The sequence below is a fragment of the Felis catus genome, chromosome C1 (assembly GCF_018350175.1).
Source record: "Felis catus isolate Fca126 chromosome C1, F.catus_Fca126_mat1.0, whole genome shotgun sequence".
Classification (NCBI taxonomy): Eukaryota; Metazoa; Chordata; class Mammalia; order Carnivora; family Felidae; genus Felis; species Felis catus.
In genome coordinates this window covers 92,496,694-92,517,629 of record NC_058375.1, presented here as the reverse complement: position 1 = coordinate 92,517,629, position 20,936 = coordinate 92,496,694, and the positions used below count along the sequence as shown (strand labels likewise).

Here is a 20,936-nt window from a genome sequence, read left to right as displayed (position 1 = left end):
ATCACTGGTGACTGCAGATAGTGGCAGGTTATTAAATTCTTACTTTAAGTGCAAGAAGTAGAATGATTTAAATGTATCAGACATTTTCTTTGGTATAAGCCCCTTCTCCTTCACCACCTTTCACATTTGCCTTGCTGATCTCTCTTTACCTTTCTTTTCCCCTTCCCCAAAGTTGCACCCCACAACAACGCTCTATGCTGCTATCCAGAAGTTCAGCTGAAAGCTGTTCCTCCCTCTCATTATGACCCATGTTCTTCTCCATTTTCTGAAGTTACCAATGATTGTCCTGCACTCTTCCCTCTGATGTTGTTCAACTTCTATTTCCCGTTTCCAAGCAGTAAAGAAATATGCCCCCCCCCTTTTTTTTTTTTTTTTTTACAAACTAAGTCTGTTCTACATGACTAAATGTATATGGAATCTTTTATTAAAAACAACAAAAAATGTTTTGAATTTGTAATTAAGCACATCTCCCTGAATACCTAATGAAGAGTATTAGCCATTTCAAGCACTGCTATGATTTTAAGCTGCCTGTTTTAAGATTTAAAAACACATACTGGACACATATGAATGGCATTCAAGATGAAGATTTTAACTACAGGCTGGAGCATTAATTTAGTAGCTTTTACTAATTTTTTTAAATGTTTATTTATTTTTGAGAGTGAGACAAAGAGACAGAGCATGAGCTGAGAAGGGGCAGAGAGAGAGGAAGACCCAGATTTCGAAGCAGGCTCCAGGTTCTGAGCTGTCAGCACAGAGCCCAATAAGGGGCTCAAACCCATGAACCGTGAAATCATGACCTGAGCCAGAGTCGGACGCTTAGCTGACTGAGCCACCCAGGTGCCCCTAGTAGTTTTTAACTGGTACAGAAAGAATGAAGAGTAAGAACTTTGAGACCAATTAAAGGGCCACAATTTCCCAATGCAGTAAGTCAGAACACATCAGGCCACAGGTGACATCTACTTAATTTTCACATGGCTACTCCGGCCTTAGGGGAGTACCTTTTAGGGGTTCAGAAGAATAGCCTGGATGCATCCAGGGCAAAGCCACATCCAAATAAGCATGTGAAGATTCACGTGGCTATTTGCACATCATCCAAAGGCTCTATTTCATACATTATCCTTTTTTTTTTTTTTAATTTTTTTTTCAACGTTTATTTATTTTTGGGACAGAGAGAGACAGAGCATGAACGGGGGAGGGGCAGAGAGAGAGGGAGACACAGAATTGGAAACAGGCTCCAGGCTCTGAGCCATCAGCCCAGAGCCTGACGCGGGGCTCGAACTCACGGACCGCGAGATCGTGACCTGGCTGAAGTCAGACGCTTAACCGACTGCGCCACCCAGGCGCCCCTATCCTTTTTCTTTAAACCTCCAGCACCTCCTTTCCATCCAAACTCTGCTGATGCCTTACTTTTTAATTCACTCAGAAGATAAAAGCAATCAAAAAAGTGCTTAACTTCCACAAGCTCTTACTGCCAGCCACATCTACTCACCTGCCTGCAGCTAGGCCTGCTTATTTTAAGTGAACTGGCTGTGCTCCGATCTGAGGCCACCCACTGTCCTCCAGCCTACTCAAGTTCACTGCTTCAGGAATTCCTCCCTCTCTTCTGCATTCTCAAGTTTCCCTTCTCTACTGAACCATTCCCATTCCACCACGTGGACCCGCTGGAGTTTTTGCCATCTGAATGAACAAAAGAAAACCTCATCTCACATCTCTGTCCAGTCTGTTGGACTATTTTTCTCCTCCCTTTTATAGCAAAGCTCCTTGAAAGAGTCGTCTATGTTGACTGTCTCTGGTCCCTTCATCCTTGGCCACTACCTTGTCAGCTTCACTTCCCTGCTTTCTTATTTATTTATATTTATCTTATTTATTTCTCATTTCTTCTGGACACAATGTCCTTTTACTTGCAAATGCCAAGTCCACCTCAAGGCCTTTAACACTAACTGTTCTTTTGCCTGAAACATTCTTAGATCTTGTAGCTTTCTTCCTCACTCCATTCAGGTCTACGTTCAAATGTCATCTAAGGGGCTTTCCATGACCATTCTAAATGCCTTGCCTCCTTCCTCCCTCTCTAACCCTGTAGTTGTCTCTCTTTACCCCTTACCTGCCTTGTTCTTCTCTTTAGTAGTTGTTACCATATCACATACATACATATTTCATATTTATTTTGTTTACTGTCCATCCCCTCCAACCTTCCATGAGAATATAAGCTCCATAAAGGCAGGAATTTGGGTCTATTTTGTTTACTGCTATATCCACAGTACTCAGAATAGTGTCAAGAAAAATGCCTGCCATACGGTAGGAGTTAATACATATCTGTTGAACAAATACCAGCCCACTGGCCCACTATCCACTGTTAGAATGCTGGTATTATAGTGTCACTATGCATAATTCAAGTAAAAAAGGTATCTGGTCTGTCATCACTAAGAAAGCATATTAAAAGGTGGGGTATGTCAACGTGATATTTTAGGCTGCAGGTCAACACTTACTGAGCACCTTTTATGTGCTAGGCCCTGCTGGGGACCCCACAAAACAGTGATGAACAGGACAGATAAGGACTGTCTTGAAAGAGCTTACATTCTAGTGAGGCACAAGATAGTCCACATTTTCTTAGGATTGTCTCTGGCTTCATTGAGATAACTGTCTCATTAAAATGGCAAGTGTACATAGACACTAGCTACATCTGTGGTAGATATTACTTCATTTGGCAAACAATTTTGAGCATCTACATTTCAGGTAACACCAGGCATCAGGAATGTAAATCACTCCTATCCTCAAGGAGCTCATGATTTAGTGAGGGAAGAAAGAAAGAAAACAAATTCTTATAAAAAGTGTAAGTGCTGTGACAGAGGAAGGCACAATTACAAGACAAAGGAAAAGAGAATTTCTCAGGGGAAAGGACAACTAAACTGAGTGTTTAATGTTCTAAGTGGTGACAGGACAAGGGAAAGGGGAAGCACATACATGGCAGGGAAAACATCAAGTCACAAGGCAAAGAGGCTAAAAGAGCATGGCACACTCCAGGAATTTTCTGAGCGCAGTATGTCTGAAGCATAAGAATAAGTAAGTGAGTGGGGCACCTTAGTGGCTCAGTTGGATAAGTGTCCGACTCTTGATCTTGGCTCAGGTCATGATCCCAGGTTCATGGGATTGAACCCAGTGTCAGGCTCTGTGCTGATGGCATGGAGCTTGCTTGGGATTCTTTCTTTCTCTCTGCCCCTCCCCCTTCCCTGCTCACACCCACATACCCCCCCCCCTCTCTCTCTCAACATAAATAAACTTAAAAAAAAGAAACTCTGGAAAATAATTTTTAAAAAAAGGAGTGAGTATATGCATGTACAGACAGATGATTTGTAAACCAAGATGGATCTAAATGTTGGGTTGAAGACTTTTCATTTCGTTTTCCCTTCCAGGCAATAGATAGCTGTTGAAGAATTAAAAGGGCGAGAATGATTGTGTTTGAATTTCAGAATGATCACTCTGGCAGTAATGTAGAGGATGGATAGAGGGAAACATCAGAGGCAGAGAACAAAAGATAGGAGGCCAGTGCAGGTTTTAAATAAGAAATAATGAAGGTATAACCTAAGGCACTGGCCTTGGGAGTGGAAAAAAGGGATAGTTTTTAAATTAGAAGGGGGAAGTCACAGGATTTGTCAATCACAGCAGATCCTTTTTTTTTGCTTACCCACCATTATTCAATGTTCTGATATTCCTTGTTAGCAGAACCCTGATTTTATTCAAGTGTCCACTCTTAGCTCATCTATATGGAAAAGAAAAGTAACCCAATCCCTAGCTCATTGTTAAACTGTGAGACTAATCACAAGCTAGCCATGGCAATCCATTCCTATTGTCCATGACTGGTTTAGGAGTGGGGATATCATCTAGTTGTGGCTAATGAAAGCTATGGGGGAAATTCTCTGAGGTCCAACTAGGAAAAGTTTTCTCACTCAAAGCCATACATAGAGAAACAGCTGGATTTTGTCATATGTGAACGTGTGGACTAAAACTCGAGCTACCTGGTGACCATGAGAACAGCTAGCCAAGGACAAAGTCATCACACAGAGAATGGAAGAATGAAAAGAGAAAAGTAACATGGGTTCTTGATGATGTTCTTCACTTAGTGGATTAACTAATCCTGAAGCAGCTCTATCTCCTATCTCAACTCTATTTCATACCTACTTGTTTTGTGACATTCAAATCTCTAGGTGAGAAGGGTATTCTGTTGCTTATAGCAAAGGGCATCCTAACTGACACTGCAACCAAGGAGTTTTAAGGAGTTAGGCAGGTTTGATGGCTGAAGCTAGTGCCCCATCCTCGGCTCTGATGACTGAACTGATGGAGATACCATCAGAGACTCAAAATAAAAGAGGAGTATGTGGGTTTCTGGTAGTATTACTAATTACTAACTCCTTCTCTTCAGCAAAGAGGTGAGCACACTCATTAGTAATTCCATTTACGTAGTGAAAGTATAAAGGAGATTAGTGAACATGTATATAGAGTGCTAAGAGAGCACAGAGGAGAGGTCCTAAAACCCTGGAGATGGGGGAGGTGGGATTGGGAATACTTTCCAGGACAGACTGAATTAATAGATCCTATTGCTTAATGGAAACCAGAATCATCTTCTAGTAGGGAAGCTGAAATGTAAGAATAACATCCCATAATCAGCATTTAGAAAGAGTATGTCTATAATTTATTGTTGGGTCCAATTGTTCAATCTCCAAGTTGCTTTATTTTATCTATCTATCTATCTATCTATCTATCTATCTATCTATCTATCTGAGAGATCATGAGCTGGGGAGAGGGGCAGATGGAGAGTGAATCCCAAGCAGGCTCCACACTAAGCGTGGGTCTCAGTCCCACAAACCTGGGATCATGACCTGAACCGAAATCAAGAGTCAGATGTTCAACCAACTGAGCAATCCAGGTGCGCCTCCAAGTTTTATTTCAATTTGAAATCTATATTTAAAAACAGCCAACTTGAACAGCAATAACAAGAGAAAACCATTTGAGGGGCACCTGGGTGACTCAGTTGGTTAAATGTCCAACTCTTGGTAGTGGCTCAGGTCATGATCTTGCAGTTGTGATCTCGTGGTCATGAGATTGGGCCCCATGTTGGGCTGTGTGTTGAGTGTGGAGCCTGCTTGGGATTCTCTCTTTCCCTCTCTCTCTGCCCCTACTCTGCTCGTGTGTGCATGCTCTGTGAAAATAAACATTAAAAAAAAAGAAGAGCAAACTATTTGATTTTTAAGCTTATAAACAGCAAGAGTCATAAGTTCTAAAAGAGTTAAAAAACATCCACTTACCTTTGCATAAGCTTTTCCACCTTTTAATTCCTGTCAAAGATAAAAAACACTATAAGGATATCATATGATTAAAGATATAAAATTAAATATATGTCAAATAATCCTGAAGTAGATATTTACATATTTACATGCTGGAAAATATTGATAGTAAATTTCTGATGACCTTGAATTCAACTATTTGGATGACCATCCCACCCCACCCCCCAAATTACCAGAATTTTATTTTAGAATTTAACTTAATCTGAAAGAGACAAATGGTAAGAAGACAAACTAATATTTAATCTACCCTGAAGAAGAAATCACTAAAGTGTCATAGACACACTGTAAGAAATTGAATCACCAAAGAAAAGTGAAATTAGTTATCAAAAAAATTACTTGGTAAGCACAGTAACACTGTAGATTTTCATAAGAGTTGAACCCCCCACCCCAGAGATAACCATTATTACCAATTTTTAGGAAGGAACAGTCCAAAAGATGTTATGTATTCCCCTTTTATTCAAATATACCATACTACACACACTGTTCTAGACCTTACACACACACCCCCCCATAACATAAATATTGTTCCATGTTAGTATAGAAGCCCTCTTAACTAATGTGACCAAGACTGGCAAAAGTGGAAAGTAACAAAAACCTAATATATAGATACCTTAACATTTTAATTTCAATTTGAAATCTATAACTACACTAATTTGCCAAATCTCTGGATTTAGGACACCACGCATATGTGTGAATTAAATGTAAAACACTTAGAACAAAGCCCTTATACTCTGTATCATGTTTGCCATTACATGAGGGTGAACCCTCGATATACGAGGGTCAAACTCTCCTCTCCCAACCTACTTTTAAAAATGTGTTTGTTGAATGGAGTTATCTCATCTTTCTTGCATAAATGAGATATAATGCATTATATACCATTTCCATCTTTTTATTATTGAAGTATAGTTGACATACAACATTATATTAGTTTTAGGCACACAACACAGTGACTTGACAATTCTAAACATCACACAATGCTCACAATGGTAAGTGTCATCACCATCTGTCACCATACAGCACTATTATAATATTAGTAACTATATTCCCTTATGCTGTACTTTTCATGTCTGTGACTTATTTTATAATTGGAAGTTTGTACTTCTTAACCACTGATTTCTGCCATCCCTTCATACCCCTCCCTCTGGCAAGCAGGAGTTTGTTCTCTGTACTTATGAGTCTGTTTCTGGGTTTTGATCATTTGTTTTGTGTTTTAGATTCCACCTATAAATGAAATCATATGGTATTTGTCTTTCTCTGCCATTTCACTTAGCATAACAATACCCTTTAGGTCCACTCACGTTGTTCTGAATAGCAAGATTTCATTCTTTTTTATACCATTTCCATCCTTGAGGTGGTAAATTTAGGTTCTCTGCTCCTCCCCTTTCAATGGACAGCTGCGTCTTTTGGTGCAGTACCAGCCGTGTCCCTGAGACATGATGGTGAAGGTCAGAGGAAACAGATTTAGCCATATTGGGCACCTGGATATCAGGGCTGCCTTTAACTCCAGCAAAGTGGATATTGTCACCATCAATGACCCCTTCACTGACCTCAATTACATGATCTACATGTTCCATTATGAGTCCACCCATGGCACATTCAATGGCACAGTCAAATCTGAGAACAGGAAACTTTTCATCAACGGAAAGCCCATCTCCATCTTCCAGGAGTGAGATCCCACCACCAACAAATGGGTTGATGCTGGTGGTGGGTATGTTGTGGAGTCTTCTGGGGTCTTAATCACCATGGAGAAGGCTGGGGCTCACTTGAAGGGTGGGGCCAAAAGGGTCATCATCTCTGTCCCTTTTGCAGATGCCCATATGTTTGTGATGGGCATGAACCGTGAGAAGTATGACAACTCCCTCAGGATTGTCAGCAGTGAGTCCTGGACCACTAACTGCTTGGCCTCTCTGGCTAAGGTCATCCCTGACAACTTTGGCATCACGGATGGCCACTCATGATTCTGTGCCATCACTGCCACCCATAAGACCATGGACAGTCCCCCTTAAAAGCTGTGGTGTGGTGGCCAAAAGGCTGCCCATAACATCATCTGTTCTTCTACTGGCACTGCCAAAGCTGTAGGAAAGGTCACCTCTGAACTGAATAGGAAGCTCACTTGCATGGCCTTCTGTATCCCCACTCCTAACATGTCAGCTGTGGATCTGACCTGCCATCTGGAGAAAGCTACCAAATATGATGAATCAAGAAGGTGGTGAAGCAGGCATCAGAGGGCCTCCTCAAGGGCATCTTGGGCTACACTGAGGACCAGGTTGTCTCCTGTGACTTTAACAGTGACACCCCACTCTTCCACCTTTAATGCTGGGGCTGGCATTGCTCTCAATGGCCAGTCTTTCAAGCTCATTTCCTGGTATGGCAAATGAATTTGGCTACAGCAACTGGGTGGTGGACCTTATGGCCTTCAAGGAGTTAAGAGCCCCCTGAACCAGCAGCCCCGGAAAGAGAAAGAGAGAGGTCTTCAGCTGCTGGGGACTCCTTGCCCCAACTCACTCCCTCACCTGACACTGAGAATTTCCCAACCTCTACAGTTTCCACCCTAGACCTCCTGAAGAAGGGGGAACTTGTGGAGCCCTACCTTGTCATGTACCACCAATAAAGTATACCATAGGGCTCCTGGGTGGCTCAGTTGGTTAAGCATCTGACTTTGGCTCAGGTCAGGATCTCACAGTTTGTGAGACTGAGCCTCGCGTTGGGCTCTGTGCTGACAGCTGAGAGCCTTGGAGCCTGCTTCGGATTCTGTGTCTTCCTCTCTCTCTGCCCCTCCATTGCTCATGCTCTGTCTCTCAAAAAATGAATAAATTAAAAAAAAATTTTTTTAAAGTATACCAATTCATCCCCCCCCGCCAAAAAGTGAATTTAAATAATATGAGAAGCAATCTATGGTAAACTCTATTATCATGAATATTTGCTGCCCTTCCCCTTTCCTGTCCCATTGATGTCAGGCATGGCCATTCCCCTAGATCTACCCCTATTATGAATTCTCAAATTATTCTTCTTTCTCAGGTTATTGTGATATCCCTTAATAGCACCTTGCACTAAATAAAACTTTACCTACATGATCCCTGTCTCTTCTAGCTAATTCTTTGCTCCCCTCTACAGCCAAACTCCTCAAAAGACTGCTCAATTTGCTGTATCCCACTTAAATTCAATCTATTTCAAATATGTTTTTGTCCTCATCTTCCTTCTGCAATTGCTCTTAATGTTATCAATGATACTCATTTTTGTAAAAGCCAAAGACTCTGTCTTCATCTTACTTAACCCCTCAACAGCATCTGACAATATTGGCCTCTCCACTTCCTTTCCTAGAACGTCATTTTTTTTCTCTAACCTTCTGCCGTGATGCAATGGCCTGGTTTTACTCCTACCTCAATGGCTGCTTCTTCTCACTCTCCTTTGCTGGACCTACTCCTGTTTTAACCTCTGTAGAAAAAATGCTAGTTGTACTCCAATTATCCATTTCCCTGCTCTCCAAAGTAATAGAAACCTGCATTTTTAGATGGGTGTCTGGTTACCCAAAATAAAGTAATGACAAGATTTTCTACCTTCCTTTTGTGCTGTGGCAGTATGATTAAGATCTGGTCAAAAGGATATAATATGTGATATACAGGAATTCTTGCTCCTCTTCTGCTAACAGTAATTTATACTTCCTCTGAGTGTTAGACTGATCTAGGATTTGGTTCAGGGTCTCTTGTCTTCTGTCTATATTATCCCCCTGGGTGAGCCCATTCAGGTCTGTTGCTTTAAATAAAAACCATATGCTGGTAACTCTCATGTCTCTGTCTTTATTCTGACTTCTCCTGAGTACCAGATCAGTATCTTCAATTTTTTATTTTTTAAAGTTTATTTATTTTGAGAGAGAGCAAGTAAGCATGTGTGAACTAGGAAGGGGCGGGGGGGGGGGGTGGTGGTGGTGGTGGAGAGAATACCAAGCAGGTTCCATGCTGTCAGCACAGAGCCTGATGCAGGGCTCAATCCCATGAATGATGAGATCATGACCTGAGCTGAAATCAAGAGTTGGACACTCAACCGACTGAGCCACCTAGGTACCCAGACCAGTATCTTTAAATGAATACTGGACATCCTTGCTTGGAATCTCATAGACACCTCCAATTTAACACGGCCAAAACAGGCCTGCTGATCTCTGCTTATTGGTCCCCCAAATTATTTCACTGTGAGCCTTTACCGTTTTAATAAATAGCACAATTACCTATCTATATGCTCAGGCAAAGGTCTAAGTTATCCTCAATTCTTTCCCCCTCATTTACCACACCCAATCCATTAGTGGAGGGGTCTATCTTGCAGAATCCATCCTGAATCATACCATCTCTGTATGGTATGCCATAGCAATAATGCCATACCAATGCAAGCACTGCTCACCTGAACCATCCCCACTACCTGTGTGGTCTATCTGCAATGCATCCTCCACACAACAGAAAAGTCATCTTAGAAGATCATATATCTCTCCTTACTAAAATCCTCAAATGGATTCCAGTTATAATTAGAATAAAATCCAAACTCATTACCTAATCTACTGCCTCCAACCTCACTGACAAGAGCTTTCCCTCTCCGTGTTACCATCTTCCAGCCTGGCTGGTCTTCTGACATTTAAACATGCCCAGATTTGTTGTTTATCCTAAATGGGGTTCACAGTACTTTTGAATCTGTGGCCTAATATTTTTCAACAGTTTTAGAAGATTCTCCACCACAACTTCTTTCCTCTCTTTCTAGGGCTCCAATTATATATATATTAGACATTTATACTGTTTCCCATGTCTCATATTCTTTTCTGTATTTTCTACTCTTTTTTTGCTCTGTGATTTTGTCTATATATCTTCTTTTGTCTTATTTTCCAGTTTTACCAAACCTCTTTTCACTTCTGATAAACCTGCTGTTAAATCCATCTGTTGAGATTTATTTTCATCTATTTAGCTTTAAATTTTAGTTATTTTTCAGTTCTAGAATTCAATTTGCTTCTTTATGGTTTCTAGTGCTCTAATAAAATTCCCCATATCATTCACTCATCATAGTTACTGTAAAAGTTTGTCTCTGATCCTCCCAAGACCTGTATCTTCCATGGATCTGTTTATTTAAATTTTATTTTTTATCTGTTTTTATTATCTATTTTCCTTTTGATTTTGGTCATGCAATCACATCTCTTGGTATGCTTGATAAGTCTTGTGCATGATCACTTGAAGAAGTAATGTGAGGTTTGGAGTAATGTTATTTTCCTTCAGAGAAGATACACATTTGCTTCTGGCAAGTTCTTATAAGGCAGATCACCTTCATCCAAGCAGGGATTAAGATGATTAGAAGCTGAGTTTCATTCTTTTTACAGGCTGATCTATATCCACTACACACCTTCTAGGTTGAAACTCATAGAGAATCCCAATGAAAAGCTCAGGATATTTACCAAGGCCCTTCATGATAATGGGTCCTGGACTCCAGTTTTTGTCCCTTTAGTCCTGTAAAATTGCTGTGATCTCAGCTAGCTTCTTAGCCTCTAGATCGCTGCTTTCAGCTCAGCTTATTAACCACTGCTTACAACTTAAATGCTCTGAGGGAAAAAGCAATGCCAAATGTCAGGCTCATCTCTGTATGCTTCCCTTGTCTATGATTCTAAGCTTCTTAAGGCATTACTGCCATGGCAGCTTCTGATACCTTCAAGAAGCTGTTTTTTACATTCTGCCTCGTTTTCTGGTTGTTCTCAGAGGGACAGGAGGGCTTTAATAAGCTGGTCCATTAATTTCAGAAGCGTAAGTCTCCAGTCTTATTATAATCTTAGGGCCTGTTACAGATCGCATTGTGTGTTTCTCTCCCACACCCCTAAAATATTTTGAAGTTCTAACCCTCAATACCTTGGAATGTGATATTATTTGGAAATACACAGTATTCTGTGTAATCTAGTTAGAATGAGGTCCTAATCCAATAAGACTGGTGCCCTTATAAAAAAAAAAAAAGAGAGATTTGAATGTAGATATAGATACAGAGGAAAGATGATGTGGAGACACAAAGGGAGAAAGCAGCCACGTAACTGGAGTGATGCATCTACAAGCCAAGGAATGCCTGAGGCTACCAAAAGGCAGGAGAAAGACATGGAACAGTTTCTTTCCTGGAGGCTTTAGAGCAAGACCCTACTGATTTTCACTTCTGACCTCCAGAACTATGAGACGGTACATCTGTGTTGTTTTAAGGTACCCAATTTGTGGCATTTTGATATAGCAGCTCTAGGAAACTAACACAGGGCCTCTTTACTTGAAGGTATGGGATGGTTACTTTCATGTGCCAACTTGCTGGGTCATGGGGTGCCCAGATATATGGTTAAACACTATTTCTGGCTATGTCTATGAGTGTTTCTGGATGAGATTAACATTTTAATCAGCCAACTGAAGAAAGCAATCTGCTTTCCTTAGTGTGGGTGGGCACCATCCAATCTGTTGAGGGCTTGAATAGAAGAAAGAGGAAGAGGAAGGTTATAGTCTTTCTCTCTCTCTCTACCTGTCTGAATTGGGACACTGGTCTTCTCCTGCCCTCAGACTAGGACTTAACACCATTAGCACTCCTGGTTCTCAGGCTTTGACTTGAACTCACACCACTGGTTCCATGGTTCTGAGGGCTTTGGACTCAGACTGGAACTATGCCATCAACATTCTAGGGTCTCCAGCTTGCAGATGGCATATTGTGGGAGTTCTCAGCCTCCATAACTGTGTAAGCCAATTCCTTATAATAAATCTTTATCTATATACCTATATCTTGACTCTATTGATTCTGTTTCTCTGGAGAACCTTGACTAATACAAGGCTCTACTCCTCTATTTTTTAAAAAAACATGTTTATTTATTTTGAGAGAGAGAGAGAGAGAGAGAGAGCGCGCGCGCACATTAGCAAGGGATGGGCAGAGAGAGAGAGAGAGAGAGCGCGCGCGCGCGCACATTAGCAAGGGATGGGCAGAGAGAGAGAGAGAGAGAGAGAGAGAGAGAGAGAGAGAGAGAGAATCCAAAGCAGACTCCATGCTGTCAGCACAGAGCCCAACGCTGGCTTTGATCCCATGAACCATGGGCTCGTGACCTGAGCTGAAATTAAGAGTTGGATGCTTAACTGACTGAGCTACCCAGTGCCCCCCAGGTCCTACTCCTTTAGACTGATCTTTCCCTAAATCTTTACAAAGGTACCTCCTCTTCAAATGTTACCTTTCAGAGAAGTCTGCTGGCCCTTCGCCTAATTTTCTAAAATGATCTTCTCTGAGTTATTCTCTATTATCTTATTGTATTTTATATACAACACTTATCACCATCTCAAACAATCTTATTTGGTTACGTGTTTACTCTGTCTTTCCTACCACTCTTCCCCCCAGCTCCAACCAGAAAGTAGAGTCCTTGAGGGCAGGAACTCATTCCAGTTCACTACAGTCCTTTAAGTGCCTAGAATAGTACCTGACACTTTGTAGGAACTCACATATTTGTTGACAGGTGATGGACGGCATCCCTGTGTCCTAGGCAGCAGAGAGCATTATCAACCTTTTGGGTTGTTGTTAAATTTATAGGTAAAAAAGGATGCTTTATTTGTAGCTTTACTATATGAGTGAGATTGAGTAATTTTTTATATGTTTGAAAGCTATTTATATTTTCTTTTTTTGTGAAATATATTTTCCTCCTCTTGCCTGTTTTTTCTAAAGGATTATTGATCTTTTCTTTTTGATTTATTTGAAGGAACTCTTTCCATACCAAGGAAATTAGTCCTCTGACATGGTTTGGACGTTTTCCCCTAATTTATGACTTTGCTTAAGGTATTTTTAAAATGTAATTTTTAAAATAAGTAATTTGAGAGAGAGAGAGAGGGAAAGAGAGCACATGAGCAGGGGAGGGGCAGAGAGAGAGGGAGAGAGAGAATCCCAGGCAGGCCTTGCATTGCCAGCATGGAGCCTGGCTAGGGGCTTGATCCCACTAACTGTGAGATCATGACCTGAGCCCAAACTAAAAGTTGGACACTTAACTGACTGAACCATCCAGGTGCCCCCTACTTAAGTATGTATGTATGTATGTATGTATGTATTTTTTTTTTAATGTTTATTTATTTTTGAAGGAGACAGAGTGTGAGTGGGGGTGGGTCAGAGAGAGAAGGAGACACAGAATATTTTTTTAAAAAGTTTTAAATATTTATTTCTGAGACAGAGAGAGGCACAGCATGAGTGGGAGAGGGGCAGAGAGAGAGAGGGAGACACAGAATCAGAAGCAGGCTCCAGGCTCTGAGCTGTCAGCACAGAGCTCGATGCGGGGCTTGAACTCACAAACCGTGAGATCATGACCTGAGCCACAGTAGCTCAACCGACTGAGCCACCCAGGCGCCCCAGGAGACACAGAATCGGAAGCAGGCTCCAGGCTCTGAGCTGTCAGCACAGAGCCCAACATGGGGCTCTAACCCACAAACAGCAGGATCATGACCTGAGCCAAAGTCGGATACTCAACCGACTGAGCCACCCAGACGCCCCTAAGTTTTTTTTTCCCCCCCTTAAGGTATTTTTTTGCAATGCAGAAAATGTTCATATAGATGAGTTTACTAATTTTTCTTTATGGGTTCTTACTTTAATTCTCATGTGGCTTCTCTTTTTTTCACTGGATGAAAGATGAGACTGGAGTGATTCCCTTGGATCTAAAAATGGGCACCATGTGGTGAAGATGGCAGAGCTACTCTAGTAGTCCTGGACCCCTTGGCTATTACCCAAGACAGACATACATCTCTATCTTGTCTAAGTTATTGTGTAGTTGGCTTTCTGCTTCAGCAGCTTAACATACATACCGTGATACACTAAACATCATTAAAAAAATATTTGAGAGAGAGCAAGTGCATGCCAGTGGAAGAGGGGCAGAGAAAGAGGAAGAGACAGAACCCCAAGCAGGCTTCATGCTCAGCGCAGAGCCCAACACCCTGCTCGAACCTATGAGTGGTGAGATCATGACCTGAGCCAAAATCAAGAGTCAGACACTTAACCGACTGAGCCACTCAGGCACCCCTACACCAAACCATCATAATCTGAGGAACTGACTTCAGATGAACAAGTCTTACCTCAAATTACACCCCCCCCCCAAAAAAAAGTGTTTTGGTAATAGACTTTAAGTGTTTTTAATTAGCAGTTATGCTTTACTCTAAACTGGTTATATGTTTTCTTTTTATTAAAATTGAAAGATTAACTGGTCACCTTTCAAAAATCATGATTAGAACCCATTTAGTAAAGGTTTCAATATAAGAGCCACAGCAATAATTAAAGTAGAAAGAGAAGATGGTAGGATGCTTAATTACATCTTGGTTAACCCCTGTAACTTCTAGACAAAGAAATTATCATACCCTTAATTTGCATGAGGAAAATGATTTTTAGTAAGTCAGGAAAACTGCCTAAGGTCTCACAGTGAGTAAGTGGCATATCTGGGATTCAAACCCAGATCACTATGATGACACACATCCTGTCACTGAACTATACTTCCTTTAGGGAAGCCTCTGTGCAATTATTGTGCTCCAAGTCAGACTGTTTAGAGATCTGTTTTCAGTAAAGGCTTAAAATCTACAAATGTATACATGTATTTTTGTTATATCATAAATGAGTAGATTAAGCAATATAAGAATTTAAAACATAGCCACACAAAACATAGTGCTATCAGTTCATTCAAAAAGCAGAATAAGGTTAAAAGTACAACTTTTTATTTGATAAAGGAGGACACAAGACTGGGGTGGAAAAGAACAAGGCAAGGGACTCTTGCTTTTCATTCCAAGGCTTTCTCTAATTTTTGAACATGTATATGTATTATTTTGGTAATTTAAACAATTTATATAAAGTGGAACATAAAGGTTATTATTTTTTAATGTTTACTTATTTTTGAAAAAGAGAGAGAGAGCGCTCGCGTGCGAACAGGGGAGGGGCAGAGAAAAAGAGGAAGACACAGAATCTGAAGCAGGTTCCAGGCTCCAGGCTGTCAGCACAGAGCCCAACATGGGGCTCGAACTCAGGAATGGTGAGATCAGACCTGAGCCGAAGTCGGACGCTTAACTGACTGAGCCACCCAGGTGCCCCATAAAGGTTATGTTTTAAAGCCAGCAGTTTAATTCACCCGTAGTGGTGACAAATGGATTCCCTCTTTTCACCCCAAAAAAGTAGGATCACATGTTTTTATATATATTAGGTTGAACCATTTGAGATTATCATCTTTGTAGATTATTTGTAACATGTCTCAACCTAATATGTGGAAAGGAAATGATGTAAAAAATAAAACATGGCCTTGGAATTAGAAAGATGTGTGTTTGAGTCCTCAGTTTGCCATTTACTAGCTGTGTGAATTTGGGCAATTGACAGCCTTTCTGAGCCTCAGTTTTCCTGAAAGTGGAAAAAAATGACACCCATTTTCAGGGTTATTCTTAGACATAATATATATAAAGTCCCTAAAAACAATGCCTAACAAAGAGAAATACAATTAATGGAAATATAAATATATATATATAGCCACCCCCTGCAAATATTCAAATAGGGTTAACACTTAAATGTATAATGATGGTGAGATAAGGTTCCTGTATAATAATTTATAACTTCAGATTTTAAAAATCGTATTTGTCACACTAATTTAAATTACTGCTGCAAGTGTGAAGTGAAATTACATAGAGCAGTTCCAACAATAAAGTAGAGCTGAATAAAGTAGAGCTGACTATGGAACTAATTATGGTTTCTGAAAGGGGAGACGTAATAGGCTATTTTTATACCTTCCTCACAGATACTCTGTAGATACAAGGATCCAGGATGCCTGTGGTGGCACTTGCACTCATTTTGCACATAAATGAGAACTTCTTTCTCCAGTGAACACAGTTTGCCTGCACCACTTCCCTGAGGGAACAAAAAAAAAAAAAAAACACACAAGAAATTACTATTGATGACAGATTAAAAAAAGCGCACACACTCTTTCACTCAGGTCTGTAATGCAGAAGTGGTAAAGTAAAAGACCGTATTTGGAAATGTGAAGAAAACAAATCTTAACAATGTGACCTGAAAATCTCTAGTTTTAATTATCCACAGAAACTTAAAAGTGAAATTACTTATCAATTTAATCAATATAAATTGAAACTTCACTACTCATTCATTCAGCACATAATACATGCCTATTTTAGGTGTGCTGGCCATGTGCTAGGTGTTTGAAATATGAAGATGAGAATGACCACATTCCTAACCTTGGAGGGCTTATAGTTGACAGTACGAGAGACAGAAATATAAACAAATAGTTATTCTGAAATAAACTGCTGTTACAGTTTTACTCCTGTAAAGGAATATGTTGTGCTTCAAGGAACTTGGTTGTTCCTGTCACTGAGATCATTAACATATCAGGAATCAGAGGCAATATTAAAAAAAAAAAATTACATAAAAACTTTTACAGATTTCAAGTTGAGGGCATGTATTAGCCTCTGTTCCCTCTCCAAAACATTCTATGTTAATTTTTAAGGCATCATTTAGCAAGGACAAAGAGAATCAGAAAGGAGACAAAAATAAACGACCAGGGATGAGGAAGTGATAGTGATTTAGCAAATCCAAGAAAGCTGAACATTAAGCTAGTTACTAGTGAAGCCAAGAGCAGGTATTTTAGGCTTGTGATGAAGTAGAATGAAGGAGAGACAAATGGCAGAAGAACTGACTGAAAGGTGTTTTAGAAAGAGACCCTCAGATCTTCCTGACTCCTACAGAAGACAGATTTATTTTCCTGATGAGGTAAAACAGGGAGATCTCTGTACTACCTGACTTGAGGGCAGGTATTAAAAATGGCACCACAACATGATCATATTGAGTGGGGGGTTGGTGGGGGGGGTACACAAGATGAAAGATAACTTACTGAATGCTGAGACTTCCAACCTTTGTCCCCTAACCTGGCTCCTCAGAATATATTCTTTAACAAGATATAGGAAGAACAATCTCTGGGGAATTACAACCAGCCCCAAAGAAAAGCTCTAATGAGATGTATGTTGACGGTGACAAAATTGCTCTGCCTGCTCAATCTACAGTAAATACCTGAGTCAATGAACACTCTCCACATGTACAAAGCTGCTGAGCAACTTTTGCTGCCTCATAGTTAAATATGAGCAACCACTTGAGGAAAGTCTCTTAATATGAACAAACTGAGACCAAAATGAATAGCAAAAAGGCAACCAAATCTATGCTGGAAGAAAAAAGAGTCTCAGAGAGACAGAAACTGCATCTACTATAAAAGAATAGGATGCTATAAAGCAGGGTATATAGAGAGCTAAAAAGTACTCATGGAAATCAAAACTATTGTGCTTAATATTCTATTTGTCATTCCATATCCACTCTACTCTTCTCTGTGGCCCAGGAGCCTGGTCTTTAGGGACTACATCAACCAGGCTCACTTGCACTCTGTCACTGAATGTAGTGAAGGGACAAACACCAGGATAGAGGGTAGGAGAGAGAAGGTGGCATGTTTATTCCACTGGCTCTTTCCCTGTCAGACCATGTGGGAAATGGGTAAATGATTAGGGATTGCAGTTTTCCACAGTATGTCCACAGAAGTTAGACTCTAAACTATATGCATTTATAACTTTGTTAAAATAAAAACCAAATCAACAAATTAAGAAACACTGTCAATCGAGTGCCTGGGTGGTTCAGTTGTTTAAGTGTCTGACTCTTGATTTTGTCTCTGGCCATGATCTCACAGTTCATGAGTTGGAGCCCCACATCAGGCTTCACATTGACAGTACGGAGCCTGCTTGGGATTCTCTCTCTCCATCTCTCTCTGCCTCTCTCTCTGTCCCTCCCCCACTTGTGCACAAGCGCACTCTCTCTCTCAAAATAAACAAACTTAAAAAAACCCACAGTGTCAAGTACTGGAAAATCTGAAAATGAGAACAAGAGTATGTAACACTGCAAGCTATTTTTCCCCTAACTGCTTAAAAAAACCAAAACTGAAGGTATCTTAAGGTGTTATTCAGACAGTTATTCTAGAAATTATGTCATATGTACAAAAAGTCCATTAATACTAACTGCAAAACTCTAAAACTTTGTTTATGTTCTACTTTTCATTTGTTTATGAAGTAATAATAATTCCTCAACAATACTAATTACAGAAACACATCTTTAGATTTTTATCTAGTTTAAAACACCTTATAAGGCAGCAGACTTTACATACCAAATAGTATATGCTATCAGTTACACAAATGGGCAGTTTTAGCCTGAGTAATAAAAATAAAGGAAGTCAGGGCACCTGGGTGGCTCAGTCAGTTAAGTGTCTGACTCTTGGTGTTGGCTCAGGTCATGATCTCACAGTTTGTGAGTTTGATCCCCACATTGGACTCTGTGCTGGCAGTATGGAGTCTGCTTGAGAGAGAGTCTCTCTCCCTCTCTTTCTGCCCCTCCTACACACATTTGCTCACTCTCTCAAAATAAATAAATAAATAATAAATAAAAGAAGTCAAGTGAACTCTGTGTTTGTCTTAAAAAACAAACAAGCAGGAAGGGAATATTTACAAGAAATACAGATCTAGTTTATCTAGAGATTAGAGGAAGGCCACATGAAGTCTTGTGGGTCTGGGGAGAGATTAAAAAACAGCAGAGCATCATAAATTTGGGCAGATAACTGAAGTTATGGTGTAGAACAGAGATGGTGAATATGTTTTCATAAAATATATGACATTGAATCTTAAAGGAAAAAATACACCTCCATAACCCTCTGTTCCCACCTACTTACTACCACTCTTTCCCTTCAGATCCAAGCTCCTTGAAGATGATACTAATGACGATGATGACAACAATGACAACATTTATGAGTGCTTGTTACACACCAGGCATTGTTGCAAATACCTCACATGTATTAAGTCATTTAATCCTCAAAACAACTTATGAGGAAGGTACCATAAGGTCCATTTTACAGATAAAAGAATGAGGATAAGGGGTAATTAAATGATTGTCCAAGGTCACTCAGCTAAAAAGGGTTGGAACTAGAATTTGAAGAACTGCCTATAGTGTAGACATTTTCCATTTCGTCATTTCTCAGTTACTTTTCAATCTCCCTTAAGAAGGCCTCTATCCTCCAGAACTCTACTGAAACCGCTTACTAGTCAGCAGCTAGTTGCTAAATCTAATTGGCTCTTGTTTTTAGCATAGTAGTTGACTCCTCTTATACATTCTTGAAATACTCTAGTCCCTTTCTATTTCTGTGATTATTTCTTTTCACTTTCTACTTCTGCCTCCTTAAAATATTGATGTTCACTAAGGTTCTACATTCTTAGCTTTCTTTTCTTTTCATTCTTATGGCCTTAATTACTATGTGTATACTAAGAACATACAAACCTAAAGTCTTTGTCTTTAGTCCTTGGATTCATATATCTACCTACTCACTGGCAATTTCCACCTAGTACTTCTAGTCTCTAGGTAAAGCTTTAGGCCTTTGACCTTTGTCCAACAGGATGGTTGTCCAACAGTATGACTAGTTAAACTAGTAAAATGGTTTGCCCAGGTGCATATGTGACAGGGACTGCCAGTTGCTTATTCAATATGCAGTCTCTTCCTTAAAAACAGAAACTTGATTTTATTTAGAATGGCAATGTGTCCATTTAAAAGACTGCACCTTCCCATTTCTCTTACAGCTAGAGATGTGCTTATTACAAGCCAATAAGATATAATTGAAGGTTATCTGATATGACTTCTGTAAAGGCACAGGAAAGGTAATTGCTTTGTGTCTTTTTACGCCTCTTTCCTTCCTCTGCCTGGAAAATGTCATGATGATGGTAAGAATGTCAATAGCCATATTGGGCCACAAGGCTACCTGAAGGAAAAGCCATGTGACAGTGGTACACAGAGACAAAGGAAAATGGGTCCAAATAATCATTACCCTGGATGGTCTCCCTTTATAGTTCTTAAGTTTTATTATTTAAAGTGGTTACTTTGAACTTTGTTATATACGGCTAACTAAATCCTAACTAATAAAGCCTACGACCAATCATGTCCAAATAACAGAATCTGCAGAGTTCAAATGTCACACATTGTGGTAGGTGCTCAGGAATCCCAGAGTCCTGTTCTCTTCATTTAATGTTTACTTATTTATTTAGAGAGAACAAGTAGGGGAGGGGCAGAGAGAGAGGGAGGGAGAGAGAATCCCAAGCAGGATCCAGCTATCAACACAGAGCTTGAGGTGGGCTTGATTCCATTAACTGTAATCAGAGATCAAGAGCTAGACACTTAACTGACTGAGCCACCCAGACACCCTTGCCCCTCATTTAAAATTACTCTGGGGGCACCTGGGTGGCTCAGTCGGTTAAGCATCTGACTCTTGCTTTTGGCTCAGGTCATGATCTTGTGGCTTTGTGGGTTTGAGCCCCACACTGGGCTCTGCATTGGCAGCACAGAGCCTGCTTGAGATTTTTGTCTTTCCCTCTCTCCCTGCCCCTCCTGCACTTGCACTGTTTGTCTCTCTCAAAGTAAACTTAAAAAACAAAAACTCTTAAAAAAATAAAATTATTCTGTAGAGTGAGACAGTGGAAAATGAGGTACCCAGACTATATCCTCTCAAAAACAATGGAAACTAATATAATTGGTTTCATTTCTCCAAAG

The 20,936-nt window shown here is 40.2% G+C and overlaps 1 protein-coding gene and 1 pseudogene across 6 annotated transcripts in view; one reads left to right on the top strand and one right to left on the bottom strand.

Moving 5' to 3' along the window:
* The window catches only part of FAM102B (family with sequence similarity 102 member B), a 94,880-nt gene that overhangs the window by 30,331 nt on the left and 43,613 nt on the right, over window positions 1-20,936 (bottom strand). For all 6 annotated transcript variants that reach the window (XM_003990390.6, XR_006582825.1, XR_006582823.1 and 3 more), the window contains exons 2-3: window positions 16,094-16,214; window positions 5,301-5,330 (exon numbers count right to left, since the gene is read on the bottom strand). In XM_003990390.6, the coding sequence (XP_003990439.1) occupies window positions 5,301-5,330; window positions 16,094-16,214 (151 nt within the window). The remainder of the gene's footprint in view (window positions 1-5,300; window positions 5,331-16,093; window positions 16,215-20,936) is intronic.
* LOC109502515 lies at window positions 6,733-7,920 on the top strand (annotated as a pseudogene).